The sequence below is a fragment of the Artemia sp. Qi Xiang Cuo genome, chromosome 8 (assembly GCF_049724085.1).
Source record: "Artemia sp. Qi Xiang Cuo chromosome 8, ASM4972408v1, whole genome shotgun sequence".
NCBI classification, from domain to species: Eukaryota; Metazoa; Arthropoda; class Branchiopoda; order Anostraca; family Artemiidae; genus Artemia; species Artemia sp. Qi Xiang Cuo.
The window spans coordinates 30,797,291-30,813,348 of NC_142801.1; the positions used below are offsets into that span (position 1 = coordinate 30,797,291).

Below are 16,058 nucleotides of genomic sequence, written 5' to 3' on the forward strand. Positions count from 1 at the left end.
AGCTAGTTGAAAATGTGTATAAATTCTTCATTTTTACCCGTTTTGAAGAGGTGATAAAGAATTATTTTGTATTTTTTCTAACATTTGTGTGTTTTCGCAACATAATGGTTAATATTTAATACATTTACCCTAATCTAGTAAAAAATGTTAATGAAATAATCATTTTTATTCATATTGCAGAGGTCATAAAGGAACATTTTGTATTTTTTCTAACTTTTGTGTGTTTTCGCAACAGAATGGTTCATTTTTAAAACACTTACACTTAGATATTTGAAAATGTGTATGAACTATTCATATTTTTCCTATAATAATATTTAATTGAGGATTATTGATAATAAATAATTTCATTATTTTTTTTTATAGAATTATTTTATCAGATTTATAAAACTTAAACTAAGCTAGTTGAAAATTTGTATTAATTCTTCCTTTTTAGCCGTTTTGCAGAGGTAATAAAGGATTATTTTGTATTTTTTATAACTTTTGTGTGTTTTCGCAACAGAATGACTAATATTTAAAACATTTACAATTAGCTAGTTGAAAATGTGTATGAATTCTTCATTTTTATTCGTATTGAAGAGGTAATAAAGGAATATTTTGTATTTTTTATAACTTTTGTGTGTTTTCGCAACAGAATGGCTCATATTTAAAACACTTAAAATTATCTAGTTTAAATTGTTTATTAATACTTATATATTAGCCTATTTTAATTTTTCAAATTGTATTATATGGTATTTTTTGTAACTTTTTTGTGTTTTAGAAACAGAATGGCTCATATTTATAACACTTACCCTTAGCTAGTTGAAAATGTGTATTAATTCTTCATTTTTAGCCGTATTGCAGAGGTACTAAAGGAACATTCTGCATTTTTGCTAAATTTTGTGTGTTTACGAAATATAATGGATCTTATTTAAAACATTTAACCTTAGCTAGTTTAAAATGTGTATGAATTCTAAATTTTTAGCCGTTTTGCAGAGGTAATATAGGAATATTTTGTATTTTTTCTAAGTTTTGTGTGTTTTCGCAACAAAATGGCTCATATTTAAAACACTCACCCTTAGCTAGTTGAAAATGTGTATGAATTATTCATTTTTAGCCGTTTTGCAGAGGTAATACTGGAATATTCTGTATTTTTTCTAACTTTTGTGTGTTTTCGCAAGTAAGTTTTCGTGTGTTTGTGTGTGTAAGTTTTGTGTGTGTGTGTGTGTGTAAGTTTTTGTGTGCAAGTAAGTTTTTGTGTGCATGTAAGTTTTCGTGTGCTTGTGTAAGTTTTTGTGTGTGTGTGTGTGTGTGTGTAAGTTTGTGTGTGTGTAATTTTTGGCGTGTGTGTGTTAGTTTTCGTGTGTGTGTGTGTGTGTGTGCTATGCTTTGTGCGTGTGTGTGTGTTTTTTTTTTGTTCTTTTGTTATTTTTTTTGTGTGTGTGTGTGTGTGTGTGTGTAAGTTTTTGTGTGTGTGTAATTTTTTGAGTGTGTGTGTGAGTTTAAGTGTGTGTGTGTGTGTAAGTTTTGTGTGTGTGTGTGTGTGTGTAAGTTTTTGTGTGCATGTAAGTTTTTGTGTGCATGTAAGTTTTCGTGTGCATGTGTAAGTTTTTTTTTGTGTGTGTGTGTGTAAGTTTTTGTGTGTGTGTGTGTAAGTTTTGGGGTGTGTGGGTAAGTTTTGGCGTGTGTGTGTAAGTTTTCATGTGTCTGTGTGTGTAAGTTTTTGTGTGTGTGTAAGTTTTTGTGAGTGTGTGTTAGTTTTTGTGTGTGTGTGTAAGTTTTTGTGTGCATGTAAGTTTTTGCGTGTGGGTCTAAGTTTTTGTGTGTGTGTGTGTGTGAGTAATTTTTTGTGTGTCTATGTTTTTGTGTGTGGGTGTTATTTTTTTGTGTGTGTGTGTAAGTTTGTGTGTGTGTGTAATTGTTTGTGTGTTCTATTTTTTTGTGTGTGTTTGTGTTTAATTTTGTGTGTGTGTGTGTGTGTGTGTAAGTTTGTGTGTTTGTTATTTTTGGAGTGTGTGTGTTAGTTTTAGTGTTTGTGTGCGTATAAGTTTTGTGTGTGTGTGTGTGTGTGTGTGTGAGTTTTTTTTGTGTTCACGTGTAAGTTTTTGTGTGTGTGTGTGTAATTTTTGTGTGTGTGTGTAAGTTTTGTCGTGTGTGTGTGTGTTTTCGGGTGTGTGTGTGTGGAATCTTTGTGTGTGTGTGTGTGTAAGTTTTTGTAGGCTTGTAATTTTTTATGTGCTTTTATTTTATCTTTTGATTGTGTCTTATTTTGTGTGTGTGTGTGTGTGTGTGTAATTGTTTGTGTGTGTGTGTGTATTTTTTTTCGTGTGTGTGTCTTTTGTCGTGTGTGTGTGTCAGTTTTAGTGTGTGTGTGTAAGTTTTTGTGTGTGTGTAAGTTTTTGTGTGTGTGTAAGTTTTTGTGTCCATGTCTGGGGACCGGGGGAGGACCTTTGGGGCCCAGGGAGGGCGTTTGGGGATCCGGGGGCCCTTGAGGATTGAGTGGTCTTTTGGGAGCCCGGGGGACCTTTGGGGGCCGGTTGGCCCTTTGGGAGCCTGGGGGACCTTTGAGGACCAGGGGAGGGCCTTTGGGGGTCTGAGGAGGGCGTTTGGGGGATAACATTTCGAAATTTTTACTTTTTAGTTTACTTTTTTTTGCGGCGCACCCCTGCGGCGCATCTTGCGACGCTTTCATGCGATGCCTCCCTGTGGCGCATCCCCTGTGGCGCTTTCCTGACCCGCGGCGCATCCCTGCGGCACATCCTGCGGCGCTTTCCGGGCCCCCGGCGCTGCCGGGGGGCGCGTGGCGGGGCGGGGGGACGGTGGGGGGCGGGGGGAGGCCCTCGGGGGAAGTGGGAGGGCCTTTGGGGCACAGGGTGGGCCTTTGGGGCACAGGGAGGGCCTTTGGGGCACAGGGTGGGCCTTTGGGGGTCCGGGGGGCAGTTGTGGGGGCCTGGGGGACATTTGGGGACCGGTGGAGGGCTTTTGGGACCCCGTTGGTCCTTTGGGAGCCTTTGGGGGAGCCTCGATGGGCCTTTGGGGGGCCCGGGGATGGCTTTTGGGGGTCTGGGTGGGCCTTTGAGGGCATCGGTGGCTCTTTGGGAGCTTGGGGGGCCTTTGAGGACCGGGGACTTCCTTCGGGGTTGGGGTGGTGGGGATCGGAACCCTTTGGGGTTGGGGTAGAGGACCTCACAACACTGTTCAAATGAAACTTGTGTATTATAACGACCACAGAGTTTCACCCTCAAATTCTCTTCTAAAACCTTTCCTAAAATCTTCTTTCAAAATGTCTCTAACTGTTTCGCCGAAATAGTTCCATAGCCTGTCTAAAACGGTTTCGCCCAAATAATCCCTAAACGTAATTTCAGCGTGTTCCTTTTGTTTTTGGCATCTCTGCGCTAATGCATTTCAAATTAATAAGAAACCTGATTCCCGCGCTAAAATAATTCATCGCTAAGATGTTTCTTGGAGAATTGTTTCCATGGACTTTGGTTATTAATATCCTTTGGAGTTCGACCAAAAGAGTTGTTTCCGAGGCAAAGACATTAATGACTTGGATCTATTCCTGGAGAATCGTTTCTATGCGAAAATTTTTAAAGTCTGACAGATGATGTCATTGGTTGATTGATCTGTCAAGAAAGGGGAATTAATTTGTTGTTTCTAAGGGGAATTATTGATTCACGATAGGTGAATTGAGGTCGACAGCACAGGTGTTCCAAGGTCGATGTTGTTGTTGTTGTTGTAAGTGCACGCTCTCAGCGAATGTCAAGGTCGATGTTGTTGTTGTTGACACACTTTGATTACGCAATCAATTTAGGTCATTGACCCCATTAACCACGTGTTCTCCCCAGGGACTCTATGCCCTTATTTGGTGTAGGTACGGGACTGACATTACCACGTGTTCTCCCTAATGACTCTATGCCCATATTTGGAGCCCCCGTCAGTATTCTATGCCCATATAAGGACTCCCGTCACGAGTTATTATGGCCATTCTACTCAGAGACACAGACACAGAGGCACAGACACAGAGACACAGAGACACAGATACACAGAGACACAGACACAGAGACACAGACACAGAGACACAGACACAAAGACACAGACACAGAGACACAGACACAGAGACACAGAGACACAGACACAGAGACACAGACACAGAGACACAGACACAGACACACAGACACAGAGACACAGACACAGAGACGCAGACACAGAGGCACAGACACAGACACACAGACACAGAGACACAGACACAGAGACACAGACACAGGCACACAGACACAGACACAGAGACACAGACACAGAGACACAGACACAGAGACACAGACACAGAGACACAGACACAGACACAAAGACAAAGACACAGAGACACAGACAATCTTGCAGCAGAAGTAATCCCCACATTCCAAAATACTCTACAAGTTCTTTAAGAGGAGTTCCAATAATTTTAAAAGCAGTTTTCGCTAAGACCTACGGCACCATGAAACTGATCAAAATAAATACAAAAAGGTTCAGACTGCTTATGGGTGTCGTTAGGGTGTTTTCTTCACAAAAATATACGAGATGGTATTTTTGTTGTTTTATTTCGTTGAGCTATTATAGCTCGCGGAACCACACTCTTACACAGCAATTTTTTTTGGAAGAAGGAGCCAAAAAATTGATAATTTGGTAAAGTCAGTGCTCAGAAATTCAGAAAAATTCGGATATTGGGGGCCTGGGTCTGGAGTATATTCCCCCTGCCTGTGGGCCTGCATTAAACTAATACTGACAGAACTTAATTTTTTAAGTATGGGATTAGAACTGTGATGGGATTAGTGGTCCATTTGTACATCGTAAATAATTTCTTTGACTACATTGCATTTCCATCTATATTTAAAATGACAAGAAAGTATAAAAACGAGTAAAATTTTTGAAAAAAAACAGTCATTTGATTTTAAGTATATTTATAAATTCATTACCAACACCAGAAAACAATAGAGAATAGTGATAAAGAACAAAAATCTACGTTTTAATTTAACTCCACCAATTATCTTTTCGAAAATAGTTTCAGGACTTTGTGCGTATTTATAAGTGCATGTGTGTATGCTCCGTAATGCTCCTAAGGAATAAATACAAAAAAGGTCTTGGGGCTTAGTGTCCTTCTTTACTCCTTTTACTCCTTGTATAAGGTCAGATTTTAATCCTCTAATGGCGTGTCATATTGTTTGGAATAAGTTGCCTGAATCAGCTCGAGGGTGCCACTCATTCGGTTTGTTAAGGAAAAAAAAAAAAAAAAAATGTTAAAAATTGTTTGGCTTCGTAGATGTTATTTTTTTTTTTTTTTTTTTTTTTTTTAGTCTGTTTAATCTAATTAATTAATTTAGCTTATTTATTCTATTTCTTCTATAGTTTTCATTGTATCTATATTTTCTTTTCTTCTCCTTTGTATGTGAGCAAGTGTTTTGTTTTTCATTTTTGAGTAAGCATTTCATATGTCTTCCCCCTTTGTACAGGCCAATGAGCCTTTGGGGGAATAATAGTATGTAATATTGTGTGTGTATTTATAATGAAGAATAAAACTTATCTTATCTTATCAAACAGTTCGTGGTAACGAACTGTAAGTAAGGAGCGACCCGGCTCAATGGTAACCGAAACTCTAAAAAACGGAATTTTGATACCAACAGATACATCAAAAGAATCAGATTTTAATTCTGATTTCAAATATATAAGTTTCATTAAGTTTAATCTTACCCATCAAAAGTTACGTGCCTGAGAAAATTTGGCTGATTTTCGAAAAAAGGGGGAAAGACCCCCTAACAGTTATAGAACCTTAATGAAAATCACACCCTCATATTCAGCGTATCAGAGAACCCTCCGGTAGAGGTTTCAAGCTCCTAAAAAAAAAATTTTGTATTTTTCAATTTTTTGCCAGAAGAAAGATACCAGTGGGGTTGTTTTTTGTTTTTTTTTTTTTTTTTTTTTTTTTTTTTTTCCCAGGGGGTTTCGTTACGAACCCCTGTTCTTAGAAATAATTGGGAGGGCTCATTTGAACCAAAAATAAAAGTTATATTTCCCTTTTTAAGTGACCAAAAAAAATGGAGGGCAACTAGGCCCCCTCCCACGCTCATTTTTTTCCCAAAGTCACCCGATCAAAATTTTGAGATAGCCATTTTGTTCAGCATGGTCGAAAATATGATAAAAATGTCTTTTAGGATGACTTGATCCCCCAAAGTCCCCAGGGGGAGGGCTGAAAGTTATGAACTATACTCAATGTTAACATATAGTATTGTTTATTGGGAAGTATACAGCCTTTTTCAGAGGAGATATTGTCGGGTAGGGGGGGGACCGCGCGGGTCGGGGGCTCGCGGTACGGATCGGTCCACGAAGGACGGGTTTCTGGGGGACGGGACAGTGCTATGCCGGGGGCGCCGGATTTCCCAGCATTATTAAAGAGAAAGATCAGGAATTAAATAAAAAAAAACAAGTTTTTCAACTGATCAACTGATTGTGATTAAGAGGTCATTTTTAAAGAACTGGAAAAAAAAATTCGAACTATAGTTTAAAGAGCAGGGTATTGACTAGGGGGTGAACCCCCTAATATACGTGTTAAAATTTTATTGTTAAATTTAACATTATTCCTAGAATATCGTGGGAGGGCTCATTGGAACGGAAATTAAAAGTTCTAGTGCCCTTTTTAAGTGACCAAAAAAAATGGAGGGCAACTAGGCCCCCTCCCACGCTCATTTTTTTCCCAAAGTCACCCGATCAAAATTTTGAGATAGCCATTTTGTTCAGCATGGTTAAAAATATGATAAAATAGTCTTTTAGGATGACTTGATCCCCCAAAGTCCCCAGGGGGAGGGCTGAAAGTTATGAACTTTACTCAATGTTATCATATAGTATTGGTTATTGGGAAGTATACAGACTTTTTCAGAGGAGATTTTTTCTGGTAGGTGGGGGAAGGAGAGGGTCGGGGGCTATATGGAAGGATCTTTCCATGAAGGAAGTTTTCATGGGGGAAGGGACATTGCTATGAAGGGGGCGCCGGATTTCCCAGCATTATTAAAGAAAAAGATCAGGAATTAAATAAAAAAACAAGTTTTTCAACTGATCAACTGATTGTGATTAAGAGGTCATTTTTAAAGAACTGGAAAAAAAATTCGAACTATAGTTTAAAGAGCAGGGTATTGACTAGGGGGTGAACCCCCTAATATACGTGTTAAAATTTTATGAATATAGAAGTTCGTTACGTAAGTTAATTCTAAGTTACGTATATTTATTACTAATAAAAACGTTCGTAAATAAAATCAAACAAGTTTCGAGAAAGCCATTTAACCAAATATAAAATGCAAATTTTGTTTTAATTATTCATGTACGGTGAGCCAAAATCAAAACCTGCATTAATTCAAAAACGTTCAGAAATTAAATAAAAAAAAAAAAGTTTTTTAACCTGAAAGTAAGGAGCGACATTAAAACTTAAAACGAATAGAAACTTTTCCATATATGAAGGGGGCTGTCCCCTGCTCAACGCCTCGCTCTTTACGCTAAAGTTTTTTTTATTGTTTAGAAAAATAGAGTTGTGAGAAAGTCAAACTTTAGCGTAAAGAGCGAGGCGTTGAGCAGGGGACAGCCCCCTTCATATACGGAATAATTTCTGTTCGTTTTAAGTTTTAATGTCGCTCCTTACTTTCAGTTTAAAAAACTTGTTTTTTTTTATTTAATCTTGATAAGATCGAATCATGAAATAGAACTGTGATAATTTAGAACTGTGATAAGAAAATAGAGTTGAAGCATTCGGTCTAGATTATGCACATCATGTGGCTGTAAGGATACGGTGCATGCAGTAGAAGCCACATATACTATTTTACTTTATATAATTGGTAAGCCTCTGCAACACCCATCAAATCACCAATCTAAAAACTGTGACAAGATTCCATACAACGGGTAACGAGTTTTCCAGATATTGGTACAATCAGATAGAGTCAGTTGGTTTTTGGATGCCAACAAGAGAGCAATTTTTCTTTTTTTCTTTTTTTTATCCCTGAAGCCTAAAGGCAAGCAAATATATCTCATCGAGAGATTGCATACAGTCCATAGGTTTCATAAAAAGAGACAAATATCATGCGTAGTCTTGTAAGCATACACTGTTTTATCTCCGGCTCTGGGACCGAGTTGGAACAGTCAGTAACAGTTATATATATTTTTTTTTTTGGGGGGGGGGGGCTAAGGTGACATATAATTTTTGTGTTTGGGGATGAGGGCATACTATTCTCAGACCCTCACAAAATAGAATGATCATTTTTTTTTATATACATGCCGCCCGACAAGCTTTTTGGTCAGTCCCTTTAATAACACCGTTGTGAAGGTTCAGAGAATATGTGTACACATTTTCACTAGCTATAAAATGAAGGATTTCCGTTTAATTCCTTATTAGGTATACAGTAAAACCATTAGAAATACAGGGTGTCCGAAAAACAGGCGTTAAAATCTTCCAGAATACACCAAGTTTTCTTTTTGCTATAAGCAGGGCTGCAATAAGTACTTTGAATTTTCACTTAAAAAACAAGTGCCAAGTACTTCATAACTGTTACTTAATTACGAAATAGTGAAAAACTGGACGAAAGTGTTCTTTAGCAGCATATAAGTTTCAGTTAAACGACTTTTACTTATATAGAACTTGAAGCAATAGTTAAGTAAATTTTGCTACTTTTTAAAACCTAAAGTAACAACACTGCTTAATAGCAATTTTCCTCTATAATTATCAATTTTAAAGTACTTGGTACTTTCAATTTCAGGGAACCCAAAATTAGTGTTGCAGCTGTAGGGCCGCAACAGCTTCAGTCAGGATACTTTGTCTTTACTAATCAGTGGAATTTGACCGACAGTAAAGTTCTACTTAAATTATTTATAATATATTTCTTTTCAAAACTAAGTTTAAATTAGTTATTTTGCTTGAGCGTCGAAATTTAACATTGAATGCAGGAGCATTATTGTTATGTTTTGAACATTTATAGGAATTTGATTTACACTAATTTTTGCCAGGTTAATACTAATCTGGCAGCTGACACTAACTTTTATTTATATACTAGGCTATACACCGCAGCACAAAGAAAAATCAAGTACCCGATTTGCCGCTAGTCCTTCGCTCAGTTTAACATGAAATATTTAAAGATCTGTCAAGCATTTGCTTAGCTAAGTGACTCATTCAGCCAATTCACAAATACTGCCCATCACAGTAACTTGCCTTTGGGAATCCAGGGTTACGGTCCAGGTGCTAGCAGAATTCAAAGTGTCATATTTCAGTGTATCCTCTATTTTTGAAAATCTTCAACCTAGCCCACAAGAGCCAACTGTTTAGAATTTCTTTAGAGAAATTTCCTTGGCTATAGCTATGTGTCAGTTAACCTTAAAGCAGATCCAGGCACTTTCATCCAACTAGGCAAGTTGGACTTTGAAGTGGCGTATGCCTTTGACAATCACTCCTCTTTGTCTCCTCGGCTCTAGGTGGTTCATCAGCGGTTTTAAGACTTGTTCTTTAACTTCTAATAAATTTCCGAGTTATTTGCCAGTTTTTTAATGCTGTTTTTAGTTTAGTATTCACTCCCTTCCATCATTTCATTCATACATACATGAGTTTACGTATTGGATCTATAATCATTAGAAATTGAAAAGGAAATATCTAGCAGTTTCTTAGACCTCACTGATCGGCCTGAATAACTGAATAAACAAAACAGAAGACGACATGCACAAAAGATAAAAGCTGCGAATGAAGTAACACAAGTTACTATATTAAGATACTTTTATTGTCGCTAACAGATTTATTATAAAAGACCAATAAACCTCTTAACTACATTTGCAACATTAATATAGAACTCCTCAAATAATATTGGAATTATTATTTACCTTTAAAGCCTTGCTCCGGGGATTGCTGAATAAGCACAACATCATTGAAATCCATGTCTTCAGGGGGTTCATCAACCTGAAAAATAATTTGATGACTTTTCTTCGAATTTGGTTCCATGCATTTAGTCACTTGTTTAAGGACACAGGTAGCTTCAGAGGAAGTTTAGTGTACGCATTAATAATACTAGATCAACATCTTTTGTTTGATTCTGGTTTCCTTTGTTTCTTCAGTGCTCCTATATGCACTCTCAGGTGTTCAACTGAGATATACTTTCTGTTATAACCATTTCTCAAGGGTTTCCCCTTTACGGTAATTTTTTTTATCTATAACTTAGAAAAAAAAACTTACCTTTCCTGTAAAGACCAACGAAAACACATTGAAAGGATGGAGAAGCCAAAGATTATACTTTTGGGCCATTCATCTGTGGTCAAAACAAAAAGCAGGACGTCCCCGAGTGGGGCTGCGAGTAGCTTATTAAGAAGAAATGAAATTAAATCGGAACTTCATTGGAGGGGGGTAGAGAGTGAAGCCTTGAACAGATTGGGGTGGAGGACGAGCGCACCCAGCTGTGTTGGGTTCAGGCGGCTTGGTAATGCTGTGAGCTGTTAGCAATAGCAACAATAGTATTTATCTAGAACAATCAGTTAGCCTTAATATCTGAAATTTGGTCTTCCACCAAGAAAGATCGGTAAAGATTCGTATACCCAACATTCTCCGAGAAGAATAGCACAGACGAGCGAAAGCAGCCCCCAATAGAGTACGTAAGATAGATCTTAATGCAACAGAAGCTACTACCTACTACCCTTGAATCTACTACCATGCGGAAATTGACTCTCCTCCAGAGGCACGACCTTGCCAAGGCTTCGACATCAAGCATACTTCATCCAAACTTTACCCCGTTTGCTGCCAAGTTAGGTTTCCCGACCCCATTACCCTCCAAATTCTTGTTGAGTCTTAACATTTACCTTCTATTTATACATATTCACAAAATGAAAATTGTGCCTTTCGGTCTTTCCGTCTGTATAGGTGTGTTTACATACACTGAATAAGCAACTAGATTATTAAAGCTATAAACATAAAAATTATTGCAAAATAATGTTGGTGCTAAAGAATTAGTAAAATATTGTATAGGTGCACAGAAAATATTGCTGCACAGAAAAAAAAAAAAAAAAAAAATCGCTAAGAAAAAAAAATAACCCGGAAAAAATGACTTGACGTGAGGGCTGAAGGCCCGAGATGCTGAGCGGAGAGAGGAGGAAAAGAACCCACTTCTCAAGTTACAAAAAACTTGAGAGAGGATAAAAATATCTCCCATCTAAAATTTCCTTGCTTTTCATGTACATTTCTACAGAGATTCCAAAACTATATAAAAACCTGTAATTGTAAAACATGAGCATAACCAATATTGCGAGTCTGCCACGACTTGGCCGGAGAAATAATTTCCATAGGAATAAGCATGAAAGGCATAGAGTTACGGCTTAACTTTGATGTACTTTACTCAAGTACTGAGTTTGAAATTTCATGACTTGTGATTTTACCTAGGAAAGCATTTTCATTCGCAATCAACTATAATTAATGAAACAAAATTCTCTTCCAAATTCAGACACAGCCATGGAGAGAAGCACCAAACTTTGAACCTAGGACATCTGATACAAGTTTCCTAAGGCCTATTCCTCTCTATATACTAAACAGACTTAATTGAATACCTACATAGGCTGAGGAACGCAAGAGATTATATGAATATTAAGCACCAAACTTCTACATTTTGAACAAGAGGTCAAGTAATGAAACTTCTGATCCTTTGTATTAGTAGAGAATACGGTTTAGTAAAGTTTAAAACAATAACAACCACCATAAACAGCAACCGAATGGCGTAACAACTTGGAGGTGGAGAAAGCCTTCTGCTTTTCTAGAAGAACAAAAAAAGAATAAAAAAGCTACTTTATGAAGCCCAAAAGGCGGCTTTAAGTGATTTTAAGTGCTGGTAGTGAACATTTACCGAAACAACCTAACTAATGCACCTTTATGGTTCATTTACACATTGCGGAAAGTTGTCCGTATTTTTTAGAAGGATGGCCCAGAAAACACTACGTTTTAAGGGAAAGTCCTAAGTGAGGAAAGTGAGTGTGACCTAAGTTTTCAAGATGAGGAAAAGTTCTAAAAGAAGAATAGCCTATTGGCTAATTTGACTATCGCTTTAGACCTATACTGCGAAGGAGCCGCAGAAGACAAAAAGAGAAAGAAATTCAGTCTTAAACAACAAAGTCAATGCTGTATCCAAATATAGCAATCATTTCCAGCAGAAACTCATCCCCTAGATTCTATAAATCAAGCTTTTGAGGGATACAAAGGATTTGGGGGCGGGTTGTGGGGTTTTAGGTGGGGCGGCCAAGACCCTGAATACAGAGTGGGCCGAAAACTAAACCAAAACTCCGTTCTTACAAACCCACAAGCTGGAAATTCCAGAGTTTTTTTAATTTATGGAATTAATTTCCACCGGAAATGATTGTTATATTTGGATAGAAGATTGGATTCTGAATCGAATGGTATGTTTATTTCCTAGCTATCTCATTATGGTCCTATATTCTAAATTTACCCTAAAAATTTATTAGAATTAGCTGCAATGCCTGTAGCTATCAGCAAAACATCAAGAAGGATTATAATGTTCTTACCCGCCTCTGAAAGCTGTTGAGCAATAAAGAGCCAAATTACACCATTTTTCTTTATTTTCTTATAGCCTGGATGAACTAAATCATAGACTTTGGGGTAACCTTGAACCAATGTTACAAGATCATGAAGTTTTTGATGATCCTTAGTAATGATTTTATTCATTTAAAAACTATGCCAAGAATCCGTCCTGATTTGACCAAATCGTTAAGAAAGCTAGAGAGTTTCTCAAGCACGAAAACCGACGGAATCTCCGCCGGGATTGTTAAATCCGAACAGATTTTCGCAATGTGTAAATGCACTGTTAAGCAAGTCTCTCACATTTTTCTTTGAGGAGAGTTTTACTAAGTATGGTAGACTAGCTTCTCAAAATTCACTAAAATGCTCTCCTGAAATCCACACTCTTAACATAGAAGGGCAGTACAGCGATCAGGATCAGCTGAAGATTGCACGAAGCCTCCATTCATCCTAGAGGTCTCAGGGACTTCTTGTCGTCTAGTTCTAAGCTGGCTTTAGCCCAGACTAGAGAAGATGAGCAGTCGCACACATACATACAACATAGAACGCACACATACAACATAGAAGGGCAGTCGCAGTGATCAGGATGGGCCCAAGATTGCATAAAGCCTCCATTCATACTAGAGACCTCCATTCATACTAGAGGTCCCAGGGACTTCTTGTTGTCTGGTTCTAAGCTGACTTAAGCGCAGACTAGAGAAGATGTGTTGGTCCCTGTCCTGCCCTGGTATTTGGGACTGTTGCTTTTCCTGAGGCCATACTAATTTCAAAGATTAAAATAAATGTGAAAATCGCAAGTTGGAATGTTAGAACATAAAAAATAACTATTCTATTGACATTTTGACTGACGAATTTAAACACTCTGAGCTGGACTTATTAGGATTTTCAGATTGAACCAGAGGACCGAGGGACTTCTTGATGTCCAGGTTTGAGTCGGCTTAAGCGCTTCGTGTAAACTTGAGAAGATGTTTTGGTTCTGGTTCTCCACTGGGCGGGACCCATTGCTTTTCCGGAGGCTATAATAATCTCGGTGATTTAAATAAAGTGAAAATTGCAACTCGGAATGTAACAATGATAAAGAATAACAATTTGATTAAAAAATTAAGACAATTTGAGCTGGACTTCTTAGGAGTTTCAGAAACCCATATCCCAAGGGCAGGAAACATGAAATTAAGGTGATATAGGACTTATTTACTCAGACAGGAAGGATAGGCGCATAGAACCGATTAATGGAAATAATAGTGATTCAAATGAATTTTACTTACATCTAGAAGAACAAATAGGAAAACAAAATAGTAATGATTATAGACTGCTGCAATTTTGTACAAATCAGTATCTAGTTAAAACCAATACAGTATATCAACCTTATTGATTATCTAACTGTAAACAGAAGACTGGCAGGATGGGTACAAGCTCCCAGAGTATATAGGAGTGCTGTTATTGATGTTAAAAGTAAAGATCGCTATCTAGTAGCGTCTAGGGTTAATCTAAAGCTGAAATTCAGAAGTGTAATCTTCTGGGAAGTTATGACGCTAGTAGACTCCAGGATAAGAATGTGAAAGAAACTTCCCAGCAACAGTTGAATATTAAACTTGAGAGTATAAAACTGGACAACGTAGAAGATGGATGGAATAATTTTAGGAAAATAGTTTGTGAAGTAGCAGACGGTGTCTTAGCGAAGAAAGTTAGAAACGCAGCTAGGAATAATAGTGAAAATGCATCAAGTTTAGTAGAGAAGAGGTGGGAGGAGGGCTTGTATAGGAAGTGTTTGAGTAATTGATCATATGAAAATAAGAGGAATGTAGGAATGTGAGGAAGTTTAATAAAGAAGAGGAGGGGTTTTGCAAGAATCATGTAAGTGATACATCATATTAAAATAGGAGGAATGTAAGGAATTAGAAAAAGCACTAAGATATGAATTCAAAATATGTGAAGTGGAGGCCATGGATAAAATTGCTGAAGGTTTAGAAGATGCAGCCAGACGGCATAATAGTAGAATATTGTATTGGTATGATAAAAAACTGAGAGAGAATAGTCAATCTGGACTTGTCCCAGTTAAAGACAGAAACGTGGTCCCAGTTAGTGATAGGAAAAGAATTAAAGACAGATGACCAGAACATTTTGAGAAAGTGCTAAACCATGATTAAGTTACAGGAAATGATATAGAAAAGAATGAAAAAGTTTACAACACTTTGGAAGTAGAGGAAGATTTATTTTACGAGGAAGAATTAGAGACAGACTAAGAACGTTGAAAAATAAGGACGCACCAGGCGCTAAAATTGTAGTAAATGAGTTTTTTAAATATGATGTGTGAAGTTAAATATAAATACTGGAAATCACGAATATGATTTTTGAAAAAAGGGACGTACCTAGCGATAGTTTATCGCTAGGTGCTAGCGATAAACTGTCTAGGTACTAAATATTATGATTACCTAGCGATAAACTTTAATCATACCCCTCTATAAAGAAGGTGATAAGAGCGAGTATGGTAATCACAGAGGCATTAGACTGTTTTCTATAACAAGCCATTAACTTAGTATGATGACAGTTTTAAGAGAGATACTGCAAATACAGTTTTAAAAGAAGAACAGTGTGGTTTAGGAAGGGGAGAGGATGCGCTGGTCAGCCGTTTACTTTCAGATTATAATCTGAGAAGTGCCTGAGTTATCAGACCCCTTTAGTCCTTAGGTTTATAAATTATAAGCAACCGTTTCATTCAACCAATAGAAGCGCTTTAGCCAAGGTCCTATCCAAGCAGCCTCTGCAGTAGTATCGTATACCATATAAATACAACAATGCGATTAGTACTATGTACGAGAATGACATTGCTGCGGTTAAGGTAGGAAATGAGTTTGGTAGTTGGTTCCGTATTGAATCAGAACTTAAGCAGGGATGCGTTCTATCCAAATTTATATTGATTATTGTGATGGACTTTGTCATAAGGAACACAGCAAAGGCCATGGGAGAGCATGGAATCAAATAGGAAAGTAAAAGTCTCCTAGACCTACATTATGCTGATGATTCGAGCGTTCAAGATGAAAATGCTAGAATGTTTTTTTTTTTGAGGTTTTGAGAGTTCAGGGCATAAGCATAGGCTTGAAAATTAATATTAAGAAAACTAAGTCGCTTAGACTAGGAATAAGTGACAGTGAAGAGGTGATGTTGGGTAACGAGAAGATCGAACAAGAGGATAGCTTCACTCACCTGGGTAGCATTGTTTGTAAAGATGATGGATCCAAAAGTGGGCGTTCCAAAAGACAAAGGAGGATTTATCAGATGTCCAGAGGAATTGTCTACGGATTGTTTCGGGTACCCGTTTGACCTACAGTATTTCAAAAAGTAAGCTGTATGACTAGACTTGAAATCTTTTGACAGAAAGGACAAGGGTTCGAGTCCTGGTGTTGCTGATTATTTAGTTTAGAACGGGGGACAGTGGCGTGACTCTATTAGCTCACCCAGAGTCGAACCAACTTTAATATTTACTTGGAGAAATCTGGGGAAGGTAAACGGGAAGGGT

General features: G+C 37.5%; 1 protein-coding gene across 1 annotated transcript in view; it reads right to left on the reverse strand.

Annotated features, from left to right (window-relative positions):
• Positions 1-16,058, reverse strand: part of LOC148949323 (ubiquitin carboxyl-terminal hydrolase 48-like) — a 302,263-nt gene that overhangs the window by 8,882 nt on the left and 277,323 nt on the right. The window contains exon 13 of the mRNA XM_089092923.1: positions 9,856-9,931. Coding sequence (XP_088949049.1) covers positions 9,856-9,931 — 76 coding nt within the window. The remainder of the gene's footprint in view (positions 1-9,855; positions 9,932-16,058) is intronic.